Source organism: Microchirus variegatus, assembly GCF_963457635.1.
Source record: "Microchirus variegatus genome assembly, chromosome: 4".
Taxonomy (NCBI): domain Eukaryota; kingdom Metazoa; phylum Chordata; class Actinopteri; order Pleuronectiformes; family Soleidae; genus Microchirus; species Microchirus variegatus.
The window spans coordinates 15343355-15361609 of record NC_139805.1 but is presented as its reverse complement, the minus strand read 5'-3'; the positions used below and the strand labels follow the sequence as shown (position 1 = coordinate 15361609).

Genomic DNA, 18255 nt, shown 5'->3' with positions numbered 1-18255 from the left:
ATCAGAGGACTTACTCTGCCTCAAGGTGCTGCCCTCTGATGACACGTAGTTTGCGTAGAAAGGAAAGGGAGACGAGGGCGTATGCTCGACGTACAGTCAGGTATCCTGTGATCTCCTCAATCTGGCCCAAACTAGCCTCCAACTCAGCAGCTATGTTATCTGTTAGGAGATAAGAGAGTTGGTCAGATTGACAGCTGTGGTTGACAGGTGATAGCAAAGCAGACAAACTAAATGACTGTTTATGTCTGGATAAAGACTGAAAAACACTACCAGTAGAGCAAAGTGGAGACATTAAGACAACTGGAGCCCTCTACAGGAGGCCTATCAGACAGTGAGGTGTAGCAACACTTACTTCCGCCTCGAATCTTGATGATCATGTTTCCGTGCAGAACAGTGCAGCCTCTCAGAGCCTGTGCTGAAGTTACTGAATCAATCGTCTTGTTTCCTGAACACGTTTTAGGACACAGGCCTGCACAAGGCGTACAGGTCAACCTACACACAGAGAAGAGACAATAGCATCAACATAAAATCACCATCCTCAGACATGAGGTGATTTTGAAATGTAAAAGAACATCGTAAGCATTATTATAAAAAGCATTATCTACGGCAAAACGTGGTGATGTTGAATCAATACAGAAAAACAGAAATATGACATTTAAATATTTATACAGCTGAATTAATGAAAATGGGACCATGGTGTTTGATAGAATCAAAGCTGTGTAACAACAATGTTTGTGTAAGTTAACAACCCATTTCACATTCCTTTCTGACACAACAGGTTAAGTGCCAGGAATTGAGACGCTTTATGGGCAATTTTTTCAAAGTAATGCTTACAGTACAAGAAAACAACCTCATTTGTGACAGAAGAGAACACAAAATACCACGAATGCTTCTGCGAGTGGATATCAGAAAAGGAATGAAGCAGGACTGAATGGTATGAGGCAGGAATGCACAGTGACGTACTAGTGTGGTGTGGGTGTGGGACCAGGAATGACATCTTCAAACAAGGCTGATCTGTCCACAAGAATTTAACTGATATACATGACATCTACGCACTGGAATCTTTGGTGTGTTGTTGTCTTGTATCCATCAAGCCAATTTAGTAAATACCCCTATGTACTTTATAACAAGAAACTTAATAAAATGAATGGAAACTGTGCAAATGACCATAACTGTCAGTGAACAACTGAGTGTTAGGTTTCCAAAAGTGATCGTCTCAAATGTCTGACAATCAAAAGGAAACACAGTAAATCAATAAATGAAGTGAGATGTAATCAGAGGTGAATCTATATACTTATCTCAATCATTGTGACATGACTCTTCATACATCTATAGGCCTTTAGGGTCAGAATAAGATTACACAATCGCTCATCCAGATTTGAGATTTAATAATTTGTATTAGGGCTGAGCGACACAGGACAGCTTTCTCATCCTTTGCTTTAAATTACTCATGTAACACATGCAACATGCACACACACACACACATGAATGAACAATCACAGACGACAAAGCCAACGTGACTATAAACATCAGCTGCAGTTCCCAAAAGGCTTCCTCTGTTTCTCTCACTACATGAGTTGCATCCTCTCCCAGCAAACATGTGCTATTGCACGTAATCACACTCTCTTTCACACTGACAGACACGCACACACACACAGAACCTTTCAGGAAAATTCATTCTCAAAAGGCAGGCCTTGTCTAGCGAACAGCCGACCTTATTTGCCACATGCCACACAGAGAAAAGAGACCCGATGCTTCATTCACAAATGAGCACTTTTTTTGAAGCCCTCTTGAAAGAACATTATCCCTCTCTTTAATTCCACTTCCAACCACAAAGAGCTGTCTAGCACACAAACAACTAGAACGTGCTCCGAAACCACGTACCTCCGCCAACACTACAACTCCCAGCAACTCCCCTTTATACAAAATCTCTGGATTTTAATAGCATACAAACAATATTTACTTCTTTACATACAGTATATATATATTTATTTATTTACACACATATGCATATAAATAAAACAAATGCGCAGTAAGTGACAAATAAATCGTTCTCCCACTTATTTTGATTCACAAGTTTTAAGGTTGAGGTTACAGTGACAGAGAGCAGCCTTAACAGTTGCCTTCAGACAGCAGCACCTGTAGCCAGAGAACAGCTAACAAAGAGCACTGTTGTTCACTGTGAGTTCCATGCAAAGCTCAACGCACAAACTATAAGAAGGGTCAGAAATATTTTAATTCTGTTTGTGCAACTCTTATTATAATCCCCCTCTCCAGGAAGCTCAAACATGCACACACACTCTTATCCAAATCATGGCCCTGTTTTACTCCCCAACAGCCAGACCGTGTTATACCACATTCACAACAGTGATACGTAACACTGATTTTTCAGGAGTGTTGTTGTGGTCCTTGTCTTGCTCTTTCGTCCACCCAGACAGATTCAAACGACTGATAAAAATGGTTTCTGGTTGTTTCCATCTTATGCTCTCAATAATTTACATCAATCACTGGCCAAATCATTATTCCCCACTGTGACTTCTGAATGAGTGGAAATAGACAGTAATGATCTCTTCAAAAAAAAAAAAAAACTGAGAAGAAAAAGTCTAGGACAGGATTTTTTTTTTCTGAGTGTCTCCCTCTCCTTCCACATGGAAAATTGTATATTCAGCTTCTCAAAAGTAACGCTCTAGTTGCAGTGTAGAAAGAGAGAATGTTTTGGGCCGTTGTACTGAAAAACACAGACACACAGGCAGACAGGCTGGGTCCAACGGCAGCTCTTAAAGCGACAGTGTTTATCTGTCCAGCTGAACTCTATGACTCGGGACTCCAGAGGCTGCAGCTGAGGGATGGTGCACACACATGCATGCACGTACACACACTATACGCACAAATATTGAATGTCAAAATAGCAGCTACCTGTCTGAAATGGCAAAAGATGACGATGTGAATGTTATTATCAAAAACCTCTGAAATAGTTTGCCTGACATTTCCATTATGACAAATACTGTATACATATTTCATTTTTTTTATTAGTAACATTAAATATGACTAAAATAATCCACATCCACAAAGTTGCAAAACACTACAGAAAGATGATACATGTTACTTTCACACACTGTTTATGTTAATCTTACTCCATTTCTTTTATCCCATCGACCTTTTGGTTCTCACAAGAGGTTGTGTGTGTTCATATGATGTGTGTCCTCTGCCTGACTATCTGGATTTTGTGTGTCTGGGTCGAGCTCCTGTCTTCCTGGCTCAGCCACTGTGATGACGCTTGTGTTCTTTGTATAACCGATGCAAAGCAGTAACACACACACACACACACACACATAGACACACAAAGCCTGGAGCAATGACAACAGATTCCCAAAGGAAAAGAAAAGTCGTCTGGTTTATCACATGTTGGTGAGGTGCACACATACACACGTTCACAGAGTACAAAGGATGCCATTTCTGCCTTATACCTGAGGGTGCACCACTGAGACTTAAAGCAATGTTCTTTTCTGTCTGAGCACCAGATAATCCCTGCAAGGCTGGCATCATGCATGGGAAACTATCAATATAACTCTCTCTCTTAGACACACATACATATACAGTATATATGAACTTTACATAGACTTATATATTAATTTCCTGGAGACTTAACCTAACCTTAACCTAAAATCTGACTCACAAAAATAATTTGGAGGTTATTTGATTTGCCATACACCTTCCTCCTCCCAACCAAAAAAAACAAAACAAAAAAAAACCTCTAGCTGGAATTAAGCTAATAAAGTGAAACACTACATATATACACACAGAAATACACACAGGCACACATACAGGTACAGTATACCCAAAACATACACCATCAATCACGCAGACACCTGTGGATTTAAGCATCATCATCATCTCTAGCACACAACCTGCTCTTTTTAGAACAAACTCGGGAGAACAACGTCCCTCTCTGCCTCATCTTTTCTGCCTTACCTACAAATTCTTTAGCATCTTCATCCGAAACAAATATACTAGTAAAGAATTCCGTCGTGGCTCTATAACACAACACCTTTTCTATGTGATTGTGTTTTTGCTATTATGTGTTTTTTTCAGCTCCTGTCAAAGACTTTTAGTCAGGTTTAAAGCAGCCTATGACAGACAACAGGCGGATTTCATCCATCACATTTCCACCGGAAAATGTTTTGTAACGGGGAACCTGATGAACATGTTTTGAAAGCATGCAAACAGTGGTTTCAAAATCAAGTGGCATCAAAACAAATACTTGTCCTCCTTATTTGGCAACAGCCACTGATGCTACTTAATGAGGAAGTCGGGGATGTTCCGCTGCTGCCGATTACTACGAGTGAGAATGTTGCATAAGGTTGTGCCCTGGCTTGTTGCTCATGCAGACAAAGCAGTACGGTAAACAAGGGCAAGTGAGGTCAGGAGAGTTGTTTTGAGGTTTGTTTCACAATTGAGATGTAACGTATGTGGCACAGGCTGCTTAAGGACAAACGTTTGCCTCTCATTTGTCACCAAAACGTGAACAATAAAAATATTATCCCTAGCAGTGAACAGGAAGCTCGAGTTTATAATACATTCACCAATCATTATGAAATCCCATTTCCAATTCACTATTATTTTCCCTGAAATAATCTCATGTGAACCACTCTACTAGACTATATAAACATGTCCCAGACAGACTGTAGAGTTGAGCTCAGGTTATTCTTGAATAATCCTTTCAATAAGAAAATAATTAGCTGTTTGGGTGCATAAAGACTCAGCCACATTATTTCACTCCGCTGCACCCATGTAAGCCGTTTCCAAAATAATCAACACTCGGGTATGTTTAGAAATGTTGCTCTGTGCTGAGAAAATAATTAATAATTTACACCGGCAAAAATCCAGTATACAAAACACAATAAATGCGTATATTTTGCAAATTTTAAAGAAATAAAGTGCTGTGGAACACAGTTAGAAATGGATTTATAAACCTCTGTTTATTCAAGCTGTTTAATTTGTGAGTCATTTTCACTATTTGCAACTGAAATGAGAAGATGAGTCAATATTTGTTAAAATTATGGAGTCATTTCTACATACTTAATTGAGATTAAGAATTCATTTATGCCAAATGTATAAATCTACAAATCTAACAAAAAGAGAGCTTAAGTTTTCACACTGACAAAAAATGAAGGACTTCAAAAACATCAACACACTTGAAATCAGCATAACAAACCTCTCCAAGGTCACAAACTCATCATGACCGTTGATGTTTTCACCTGCTTAATGTCACTGCTTAGGGATGACGAAGGCAAACAGAGAGCAGGTGATGTTTTGCCCTTTTCTTCGCTCATTACTACGTCTATTACGCATCTCTCTGTTCTAAACAAACCCAGCTGTTTCTCCACAAAGGAGGGGACACTTTCCATAGGGGAACTCCTAATCCTGCTTTTCTGTCTGATCACCTTCCAAACACCAACATCATTTGTTTGCAAATGTTACGGAGTGTGTTCAATGACCACACTGCACTTGTTCTGCTGAAATCAAAGTAGGATGTTTTGTTGTGGGTTAGAGTTACATATCCTGTCCTTATAGCGACGGATCACCATTATTAACATGGCAGTGTTGATGGTGGCATGATGTGAGTGTGTGTGTGTGTGTGTGTGTGTGTGTGTGTGTGTGTGTGTGTGTGTGTGTGTGTGTGTGTGTGTGTGTGTGTGTGTGTGTGTGTGTAGGTGTGCGTGTGCGTGTGTGTGTGTGTGTGTGTGTGAGAGACGTACTTAGTGGAGTTTATAGAGGTGTATCCAGAAGGACAATCTGGAATACAGGCCCCATTATGGATGACATATTCATCACAGCCCGACTCCCGATCTTGGTTCAACTTCTTACTTTGTTTACACTGGTTGTGAAGGTCCTAAATTTAAAAACAAGAACAAAATAACACACATAAAACATTCATGTTTTACGTGACATCAGTGCTTAAGTGTTGATGATTTCAGCTAAATATTTTTTGACCAACCTGACAGAAGGAGAAGCTGACGCAGCGCCAGCCCCTGAAGACATAGTATCCAGGGGGACATTTCTCCACACAGGTGTTCTCATGCTGGAGGTGTCTGCAGGCCACACAGCTACTTGCATTACCCGACTCGGAACAGCCGCCCAGGCATTGGTCATGGCAGCACTGGCCTTGGAGGCTACATGCACCATGCTTACAGTTGTCCAAGCACACTGAGGAAGGAAAAACAAATGAAAGAGGTGGTTAATATCAGGTCTTGGAATAAATAAGATGACAAAAACACCTACAAATACTTATATATATGATACAAATGACACTCCATCTCACAAAACACCAAAGCTTGTACACACACATGAACATGGTTCAATACACTATAATAAAATGTTTTCTCAGCTAAGGTTTTGTATTGCCTTTATATTGTGTCAAGGCCTACAGCTATTCAAAGAGAAAATGGGAACGGTGTTACTGCCATCTAGAAGAAAAATGTCTGACCTTGACAAAAATAATATTGTCATTAATAACAAAGCACAGAGAAATAGAAGATTGTGATGTCTTTGTTGGGTGATGAAAGGATGACTCTTTACGTCACATACTTGTGTCTAATAGAATAACCAGAAGTTTTCTGAACTACAAAATCTTTCACAAAAACTCAGGATTTCACACAACACCGATTCACCATCAAAAACATAATCGAACAAGCTCCAGCAATAGTTTACATACAAAAATCTAGTTGGGAAACCACTCTGTATTCATTACAAAGTGGTTCAAACCACAATTTACTCCAGTTGGGCAATAATGCCAGTCTTCAGCTCTGTGGAAATAACTTTAACTGCTAATGGGCTGAACATTTATGTCAGGTTTCATTGACCTATTAGGAAATATTATTTCTTGAGTGTTAGTTGGGATGTGACCTGTGCTCTGCAATGATCTTAGAAATGAGCTGTTACTGCCTTGTCTGTGAGCCAGTAGACTTATTAGATCTCACCTCATACCAAGCATGTTACCAACTGTACACACTGACTGGTTGCAGACACAAAATGGACTCACAACAGATGGGTTGTAAGTGCTATGTGCCCACTCTAGGTAATATAAAACATCAACAAGACACTTTAAGTGAAATGCTGTCATGTACAATAATAAAACTTTTTTCATCAACTGACTCTCGACTCACCCTGCTGAATGACAACACGAGATAAGTATTGATTCACAAACATTATAACACAGTTATCAGTTTCTCAACCTTCAAATCCTCTCATTTATTTACACTACAGAACACAGCTACATGTGTCCACTGAGTATCGTGAATTTAAATACCTGTCTCTCACCATGTTCACTCACTATACTATCAGCTTTGGCAAAAAGCATAATTTACAATCTCACGATCCTGCTCTGGGTCCTTTATAGATCATCATAGAGCATTACGCGAGGAAAAAAAGCACTTGTTTAAATACCTTTTCATGATATTTGAGTTACCATTACTAGAAAACGAAGGCAAATCCAGCAAAATGCACAGTAATCTTTGCTGCAGAGTACAAAATTTAAATAACCAATATTTTGGGCGGTGTTCGTCACTCCTACGTAGATGAAAGGTGCAATGGGGGCACAGTAGGATGCCTCGACTCTGCGCACTACACATGAGCTCTCACTTCCAAATATACAGCTAGGAGCCCCCCCCCCCCCCTGCATGTGAGGGCTGCCCATTGTGCTGCTGGAGTTAAAGAAGATAGGACAAATGAGGTTGCAGGGGGAGACGAGGAGTGGGATAATGAGGTTAAAGGAAAGAACAATGACAAAAAGGACAGGAGTTTAAAACCGTAGAGAGGGAGAATGACTAATGCAGAAAAAACATAATCTCTGACCCTCTGGGGTGGTTCATGCAGGGGTCGCACCATTGCATTTTCTTTACCATGTGCTAGTAAACCCACCATTTCAGTTGTCTCTGACCCACAGCTCTTTTCTAGCCCTTCCCCTCTCCTCTGTCTGCAGTGTGTGTACATGCTGTGGCCGCGGCATTACAGGGCAGAGCAGGGAAAGCTAAGAAAATTGCCCAATCCAGTTCCAGCTAAGGATCCATGCCGGAGTGCCTCTTCAACCCCAGATCCACCCTCAGCTTCAGCCAATGTGTTTGCTGGCTGGGGGAGGCAGCCATTCAAAGGCCTCTTCCATGATGGGAGGAGAGACGCCCAGGATTAACCCTGGCCTTGCTGGGGCAGACAGAGGGCAGACGCAGCTAAGGAGCCAGTGTGCCAGGGAAAATGAATCTACTGCTGCTGCTCCGTTGGGTGAATTACAATGCACTTAAGGCTGGACCACAGCCAAACCAGAGATAGGTGGATCGAGTAAACAAGCCGAACATTGACTCCATTCAATATATGTCATAACAAATATGTTTGCATCCTATTTTTATAATAAATGAAATATTCAATAAATGATAGCTCTCTGCCATTTTATCTTTATTTATTTTTTGTTCGATACACTCTTCCACTCTATGTTTACCCCTTTCCTCTGCTGTTTTCATCTGATCCCTGCACAGTAGTCTAAGCAAGTATACAGCAGGGAGTGTACTGCAGCAGCAATATTCCCCATTCTGCTCACGCTAGCTCTGGGCTACTCAAACTAGCTGTTGTGGCAAACATGCTCCTGTCAGCTCACTCATTCATTCATCCCCTCCTCCTCTTACTCCACTGTCCTCTTCTCTATCCCTCCTCTCTGCCACAGCCTCACCCTACCCTGCACCACTATCTATCTCTCTATCTGCCTGCCTTTCTAGGCCGCTAGGCCCCTCCCACTTTCATTCATACAACGCCTTGTTTTGTTTTCATTCTGGCTGGGTGGGGGGATGGAGAGAAGAAGGCGAGGATGAGGGGATGATTTCACTCATACTTCAACAACAAGAGGAGGAGGCAGTAGCATCCTGGAGAGCTTACCTCTCATTAAGCCATGCACGCGCACACACACAGTCACCCACACATGCACGTGGTTCCAGTCAGGGTCTTAAATGCAAAGCCTGATCAAAGGTGTGCTGTGTTTACCTTTCATTTGGCCATGGTAGTAAAGAGCCCTGGCTGCTCAGTTCCCAGGGAAGGAACATGGGAGAAGCCGTGCAACCAATAGCGTGCAGCCACACATGTTAACACTTCCTGTTCTTAACACATAAAGCCTCCCCTTTAATTGGCAGTGTTGTCTGCAGTCGAAGTGCTCGGAACAATAACAAACACGTTTTTGCCCCGGAGCATTTACTCAGGAGAACACATCGCACACAAGCATTTAGCCATACACACACACACACACACACATACACACACACACACATACACACACACACACATACACAGACTGCTGGATTCACGTTTACTATATTTGGCCATGGTGGGAGTCCTAAGCTTCAAAAGCTTTGCTATAAATGCTTCTAGTAATGTGATGTAAGACATTCACTGTGAGAGAGTACAGGGAAGAAATGGGGGGGAAGGGAAAAATGTAAACAAATGATCACACGGAGGGACAGAATGATACTGTCATCATGCACGCAAGAGAACACAGGAAACAAATACAAACACAGACAAGCACTAAAGCTGCGTCTGGGTTTGGTACAGTACGGTATGATTTGGAATGGCTGTACCTTCACTTTGTTAGACGGGGTGTGGGCTCTGCCCGATGGCTGTGTAGCGTGATGTCATACCGGTGATACAATAATGAATGACGACATGGAACGCGACACAACACACAACAACACAATGATTTTTCAGCTGACTGTCGTGGGTGGAGCTACCAAGGGAAGGGTACAAAAGAATGGCATGGTTGTGGCAGGATATTTTGGTACTATTCCTAATGGGAACGCAATTACATACCGGACTGTACCTTGCGGAACTGTTCCACTCTGTGGAAACACACCTTAAGGCAAAGGTCTACCTGTGTTCAATGGCCATACGGAGAGTAACAGATGAGACGGACGTGATACGTATAAAGTGAGCTAAAGAGAAAGTAAGGGAGAAAGCTGGGAGGACAACAGGAGAGCGATTATATTGTGATACAGGTAGTAATTGATTTGAGTTCAAACAACTTGTAGGCTGCAAAAAAACACCTGTCCTAACACCATAACAACTCCAAGCAAGTAGTAGCCAGCATGAGACCAGCAGACCATGTGTGACGCCTAAATGAATCGTTTCCCAACATGACCATTATAAAATTTTATATTCATCAGAAAAAAAACAACATTTTTTATTTAAAATCCAGTAAGAGTCAAATAAGAATATCACTTTTTTATTATCAGCAATGTATCCCCATGTACTGATTTGCAGGTTATGTTTTTTGTGGGAGCAGCAAAACTCAAAAACATATTTTAATGAAATTTTCTAGAGATGTAGGTTATGGCCCAACAAGACATCATTACATTTTAGTGGTGATCCAGATACTTATTTAAATAGTGTTTTAGCATTTTATTCAGAATATGGCCTGCAGCAGTTTGAAAAGTATGACCACTCACGCTGCACTTTTAATGCACTACACGTGCCTGTGAGGTTAAAACAGTCTAATTCTGAATAAGTTCATGGGTTTAGACCTGAATACAGGATGAAAAGTAAAGTAGACAGTGTGACGACCCAATAGATGCTTATGTCTAAGCCCTGCTCTTGCCAGTGTGTGTATGTTTGTTGTGGGGGATGACCTCTTTGTTTTTTTTATCTGTCTCTGGGGTATGCTGAGTTGATTGGCTGATTGTGAAGGCAGCCTGGTGTGGAGCACCTGAGCCAGTGCTGCTGCTGACCATTTAAGCCTAACGCCTCGATCTCTCTCATTCCTGCCATTGCCCTCTCCAGAGCCAGCACCATTCATTTTTTGATTGTTTGTTTTTGTTCTCCACTACACTTACACAACCCCGTATTACCACAGATGCACACATACACCACTGATACCACAGAGTAATCCTATTCCATTGTCCGTTTCCCAGTTTTTGCCACAGCCCCTGAGCCAGGTTATGAAAATCATACCTTTCCTTTTCTACAGCAACTCCCTCTCGGGATCATTGACACACAGATAAAGAAAAGCAACTTCCCACAGACAGGAACCTAAGAGATGTCTTTGAGATTACTCGTGTGCTTGGAAATCAACAATTCCCTGCTGTTTCAGAGCTGTGTGAGGCCATCGCTATCAATCGGTGGTGTGAATAGAGAAGAAGAAAAAAACAGAAGAATCACAACATTTCTTCCATTTCTATCAGTACTACTTAAATAATCTTGTCCTGCTATCACCAAGACAATGACGACCATGGCACATGACATTAGAAAAAACTAATTATTGTGAACTGAACCCCGAGTTTTAAAATGCATTAACGTGTTAGTCCAACTGAAAGAGGACTAAATTGGAGGTGAGTCCATCAGCCCTGGGAGCGGATAATCACTTTCTGTTTTGTTTAAATGTCTTTGAGAAGGCATGTTGACTCTAGCTCATTGTTATACACGTGCGATGCTCCGCTGTGTCAATGTGATGACGTCATCGACTCGACTTCTACTTTATTGACAGAAGTCGATCAGAAAAAATTAGAAGTCATTAATACCCTTGTTCCAACCATATCTTGACTTAACTGTGCATGAAAATGCAATGACTGTAGTGTCACTTTCCAGTGTGCATGACTCATACCGTGTAGCCTCATTCCTTAATGGTAAATGTTTGGACAAGGCATTATTGCATGTCTACAAGGTCTAATACAGACCAGCTCTATGCAAGGATCCACCAACAACGCACACACACACACACACACACACATATACACCTACACACACTCATCACTCAGTAATGAGATTGGGAGGTTTAACATGCGACAAGGCACTCGCTGTTCTGCTTCATGCCACTGGGTCACAATGGCCCCATCGACCACACTGTGTATTGTAGGTGGAAAGCGACGGACACAGACCAACATAAATGTCAGACTGATAAATGTTTTGTTTTGGCCAGTCTCAGGTCATGGTGGATCGATGCTTGCTACACTGGTAAATTAGTTAAATAAAACAGTAAATGTTGCCCTTAAGTGCACTGTCAAACTATAATGGTAAAGAAAGATTTGATCCTCACCAAATGATTTACACTTGACGTCAATGTTTTGCCCTCTTTTATGTGTTCACTCCTTGTCGTCTCTTCCAAGTCTAACATAATGCAAAGTAACATTAATAAAAGAAGACATTTTCAGAAGAAGTTTCAGTAGGACTGCTGCCTTCTTCCCAGGCTGAACCCAATCTGGCATGCAGCACTGCATTGGTGTGAATGAGAAGGAGAATGAGTTTTTAACTGAATGTTTAGTTGGAAATCAGTGCAAAAAGAGGGACTGAAACTAGCAAATATATACAAAATCTGAATACATCCATTAGGGATGTCGCGGTAATCGCAAAAATGTCAGCAGTGTGGCACCTGCAGTCATTGGTTGCCATAGCGATGGCACCTTGTGAGGTACAGAGCAGGCCCATTAAAATACACAGAGAGCATCACTGATGCATCTTTGGAACTATTCATGGCAAAGTGAAGAAGATGCTTTGTATTGCTGCAAGTCTTCAGCGTGAGTAATATACATGCAGTATACGCAAATGTAAAATTCTGGAATAAGCTGAAATTTTGATGATATTTTAGCTGTAACTGTGAAAAATCTGTGAAGGTCATGAAAGAGCTGAACTGAGACATAAAAGTCACACAAGTTTGTTTCAATTAATTTGAATGAGAAATTGTATTTTAAAAAAGTTAAATATTTCAGAAAGAATGAAATCATTTTAATAGGAAAACTTTCTTGGAAATAATTATCAATTGCAATATACAATCAACATTGGGCTGAATGTTTTGAAGTTTGCTGTAATATTTTGTAACAGTGTCCTATGAAGCGAAAAATAATTTCAGTGAAAACGGATAATACAGTTGTATTGCATGATTCACATCGGAAATAAGAATGAGAAGAAGGAGAGAAGAAGAACGACATATAGCGGGACCGCAGCATTTGCATTAGCATGCTGAGCACTAATCCCCGTCTTTCTATCAACAATCAACTTACACATATTCCGTTCTTTAAGCTGACAGAGCATACATTCAGCGATAATTATGACACCAGGCTGTTATATGCAAATGTCTTAGTGTGTCCTGGATAAAAAAGCATACACTGTATCAATATTGTCTCGCTACACTAATATTTTCATTTAGCAACTTGAAAGTAAATACTATTCTGCAGCAGCTCTGGGTCAGTGAAAATATTGATCGCAGCAATTGGAGTTCTCTCTATTTAAGGACAATTCAACAGTAGTTGCTGAGCAGAAACCATTGTTAATCACCATAGGAGGCCAAACCTTCCCTGATCTCAGGCATGCTATCACACTGTCCAATAAATCCTCTTTTATATGTAAGGTTAGGTTTTAATCAATAACTGCTCGAGCAATGAATACTAAATGAGACTCAATGTATGGTTAGCGTGAGCATGCTATGGTAGCATGAACACACACACTGACATAACAAACTAACAAAATGAAAGGGTGAATTTAGCTTAAAGAGCATGGTCTTTCTCCCTGCTTTGTCTGGCTGTTCATTGATTTCCTTGTCTGAGTCTTCCTGTGTGCTGGCCATCCTTGCTGGCCCATCTTGTTACCATGGAGATGAGTCCAGACATAGACCGTCTGCAGTAATTAGCTGTAAGCTTTTTTAGATTCCCCTCTCGTCATCATTTGTGTCTTGTCTTTTTTATCTCTACCTGACTAATTCCACTTTGTTGTCTCCTCCTCCTCTACTCTTGACCCCTTCATCTCACGCTGCCTCGAGCCCCAAGTGACAAATCTGTTCCAGCAGAAAGCCACTAGATCTCATTACAGATGGTCAGTATGGGGCTATGATCAATACGACTTTCTGATGGTCCTCCTTGCCACTCCCTTCTTCTCCCCTCCAGCACATGCATAGTTACAAGACTCCACACTCTCCCAAATGGCTGGGAACCAAATGTAGAACATGCTGAAATCTCTTAAAGACAAAAATACAAAAGACAAAAATGTCAACATGTCAATTGATACCGAAAATCACATTACCATCAGTTAACCAATAAGCTTACAGTGTGATTATGCCAAAATCTAATAATACTGTATTTTTCCTCTCCTTATTCAAGTTATGTTAATGTTACGGGGTCTGATTCAACATCATCTGAGATTACTATCATTGTGACTGAGATTTTAACTTAGAACGCAGTAAAAAAAGAAATGATGGCGACCCGTGACATCATTACCTGTCTCACATAACTGCTTTGTATGAAAATAAGCAACAGCAGAAAAATCTAATTCTACTCAATGTGTTTCAATCAGAAGTGAACATTTTTGAGTGATGCTCGTATGCAGCCATGCCCACTCTGCATTATCCTCCCCGTGTAGTCGCTCCCCCTCCTCCATACTACATCTTTAATTTGGTGACAGTGCCACCAGCTGCAGCACTTTGCTGCTGCTGCACTTAATCTAAATGCACACATGAACATTCTGGTGCATACAAACAAAGACATGCTCGGACCGACCACACATGCTTGTACAGACACTGAAGCAGACAGAAAGAGAGAGGAGAAAAAAAGCGGAGTGAAATCAACAAACTTAACTCATCAGCAAGCGAGCAAACGCACACACGGAGAGGGCAAGCAGTTTTGCTGAGTCGACATTTCAGTGACAGTGGGAAGGTGATGGAGAGAGGCAGTGAGAGAACATCCATCTAAAGAGCGAGACACCTGCATCACTGGCCGCATGATTTTCCTTCACATCACAACCACTGAGAATCACTCACGCACACCACCACAGCAGAGCATAAAAGGCAGGAGTCTCTTCATAACTAGTCAGCACTACGCCTGGGTGGATATCAGGTCAGTGATTTATTGATGTATTTGCCAAAACACATGCATCAAACAATGTGGACCAGGGTTCTCTACTCACTGCAGAGACAGTCGTTTGACATCTCTAACTGGGCATTTTTTAAGACCCAGAAACATACCAAAGCCGTTTTGACCTCACCTCACCACGTTCTTTGCTGCACAGCGTTTGTACAGAATATATAAAATGTAATTTTGACACAGTTCAACTACATGTTGTGCACAATACACACAGTTGTCCACAAATTGTAAAATACAGTTGTAAAATACACTGTGAAAATGTAGCACAACAGCATTTCAAAGTAAAGTCATTCCAGTGTTTCATTCTCCAAATCAATTGTTTTTTCAACAAGGCTCTTATTGTGAAATATTTCCAAGACAAAGAGATGCATGGCATCATACAGCTTTCTCCATGTTTCAGCTAGAAAATGTATTTATTTTGCCGACAGTTAACTTTTTAAAAGATTGGGATTAGATGAAGATGAATGAATGAATGTACTTGGCAGATCTGTAATGTCAGCAAATAAAAGTAGTGGACCAGGGATAGATATTTGAAGACAGTTAACAGTAAAAATATCAGATTGGAATTGGATCCATACATCAGTAGCAGGTGGTCCTTTAATTTGGCCATGTCCGAGTAAGCGGATCTTAAATGTGTCCTCAGCTCGCCTCAGGTGTGTTCACACCTGTGCTCAGAGCTGTCCACTCATGATCAGATCACCCAAGAGGCATGTTAAAACCAGGGCTGAACAGAACCTCAGTGGCTTCTCAGTCATGACTAAGGTGTCTTTAAGCCTTCACTTTCTGCCTCAATGGCCCATTATCTCCTCATATTATAGCCACAGAAAGAGAGAGGGATAGAACAGCAAAGGCGATGAGAGAATGCTGATTACCCTCTCGATCATATGCTCTGTGTCCTTGGTTGACCACAGACAAAATGTTTATCAAAGGGCTGATTGTCACAAATTCCATCTCTTTCTCAACTCCTCTTTCCTCACTCCATCTCTCTCTCTTTTTTTTCCTCCCCTCCTACCACTTTCTCTCTCTCTTTCATGCCTTTCTTGTGTTTCAGGTGCTTTGAGTTCAGCTGTGCTGAAGATGCCACAGATTTAACAACCCATGTAGGACGTCTGGTGTGGTAAGCTGTTATATATTTTCTTTTTTCTTTTTTTTTTACAATTTGATGATGGTTGTAGGCTAAATGTGTAATCGAACACTCATAAAATGATTCATCAGAAGATGGGTTAATTAAATAACCATGCATGCAGCCCCACTTAAAATGCCTTTGTCTAGCTGAAAATAAACGTTTAACCACTTTTTTTCTGGTGAAAACCAGTGTATGTGGGGATCTAGTGATGTTATTCGTTGATCCAGGTGCAAATCTTCACAGTTTATTGTATTGAAATTATAATCACCTTGTCCTCCTCTTGTCAAACACCAGCTACTGCATTCAAGCTATCAGCTATTTTAGTCTATGCTTGTGTCACTGGTTCAATCTTGTCACTCTCTTGTCTAATAAGCGTGAAGCTTGTTGTCCCTTTTTAAAAAAAAATGCTGCTCTATCACCGTTCTCTCTCCATCACATGAAGCATGCAGTGAGCAGCACCTCCTTAAACAGCTGTGGCTCAGTTCACGTCCCCCTCACTGCTCCAAGTTTTTGGAATCTCAAGCCAACAGGTACAAGCCAATAATGATGAACAGAAGAAGAGGAAAACAATATCATACCGATAAACACTAACCCCCCTATACACCTGGCATTTAAATGCATTTTCTGATAGTGTCTGACCACCTGTAAGTACAGGTGTAAATACACCGAAGATGCATAGAGGAGGGATTGTCGGAGATACATTGTGATATTGAAAAAGGCCTCAAATCTTTTGCAGCAAAACAACCAATCGCACTGGTCAGGAGTGAGAGAAGATTTAAAGCCACTTGTCAGGGTGGTTTGGCCTGTGCTCGTTGCTGTGACAGAGATAACGTGCCTACTCCTTCCGCCTAGTGGCTCCGTTAATTTTGTATGTAAATTTGGCGCAAATGTCACACATTTGCATCGATTTTTAATTAATTCTCAATGCATCGGTACTTCCCTAATCGTTATCTGATCACAGAAAACGTATTCTAACGCTAGGTGTGAACGGTCTCTCAGATCCATGCTCCTGTGATTCTGTCTGGTGTGTCCAGCTGCACTGAGCAGTAGGCACAGTGTGGAGGCCAGAGCAACATGGCTGCAGTGCAGCTGCTCGCTGCCCTATTTCATATTCACAGCAAAGCACAAAGCGAAGCTACTGTACACAGACAGCCAGACACAAATGCACAGAGGCGCATGCATTCAAGCATACAGAGCAGCGCAACTGATGACAGAAGGAAAAAACAATAGTCGACCAAACAGTACAGTGTGGCTATAAATAGATGCGTTTTGAAGTTTCAGAACAGATGATAAAGCGAACCAAATGTTGAAGTAGTCATGGAAACATAATATACCCTAATGTCTGCAAAAACATTTTGTAATTCAGCTAATTCCATGGTTATGTTCATGTAATCTGTCATGAATGTACCCTCATTGTTCATTGTGCTGTGTATTAAGACAAATACAAGAAGTCGCATTCCCTCTGTCCCATCCCACTATTCATGTTCAGGAAGGCCGTTTATACTCAGAGGAAGGAGGGAAACTCTCCATCATTACTGCAAGAAAAAAGCTTGTCACACAGGGTCACATACAAACGTTCCCTCACCCTTTGTCCAAAACCCAACACAAATACAGTACACAGGTCACATGTTGCAGACACGTGAGGTTCCATCATCGTTCTTTTGTTCTTAGACAAGCATCCCTCCCTTCCTGCCCCTTTACCTCTGACCTCAAGACAGCACAACAACCACAATATCACAGTCACAAGCCCTAAATCAGATACTGTAAAGTTTCTCACACGTCACCATTCTGCTTTGCATGTTTCCCCTAACACTTTGCATGTTACAAAGACAAATGTCAAGTAAACAACGGCCTTGCAGAAACTGAAATCCCTTACAGGCATTGACATAAATGAGGAATTTCACCTTGCCGCGAGTTTCAAGGCCCCCAAGTCATGAGACTTGCTTCGTCAATAAAATCATAATATCTCTGTCCACTAACATAGATCAACAGAACAGTGGCTCTCGATTCACCATCATCCCTCAGAGTGGCCAAGGAAAACAGCTGTGAAGACCGGCCAGGGGTCTCTCGAGCCTATGCACAAAGAATGATTATGGAAAGTGTTAGTCATAAGTAAAACAGTGTAAACTCAGATTCTGCCTCCAATGCATCAAAGGGATTTTGGGGAAAATTGAAGATCTTTTTCTTCTATTTGCTCTACTTTTTTGTGCCATCTGATCACACAAAGAACAGGTTAATTTTGTCCTGAGCTGGAAA

At 41.2% G+C, this 18255-nt stretch overlaps 1 protein-coding gene across 1 annotated transcript in view; it reads right to left on the bottom strand.

Annotated features, from left to right (window-relative positions):
* insrb (insulin receptor b) overlaps positions 1-18255 on the bottom strand; it is a gene marked incomplete at its 3' end in the record, with an annotated part of 70462 nt that overhangs the window by 12117 nt on the left and 40090 nt on the right. The window contains exons 3-6 of the mRNA XM_083888436.1: positions 5999-6207; positions 5760-5893; positions 353-492; positions 15-159 (exon numbers count right to left, since the gene is read on the bottom strand). Coding sequence (XP_083744562.1) covers positions 15-159; positions 353-492; positions 5760-5893; positions 5999-6207 — 628 coding nt within the window. The remainder of the gene's footprint in view (positions 1-14; positions 160-352; positions 493-5759; positions 5894-5998; positions 6208-18255) is intronic.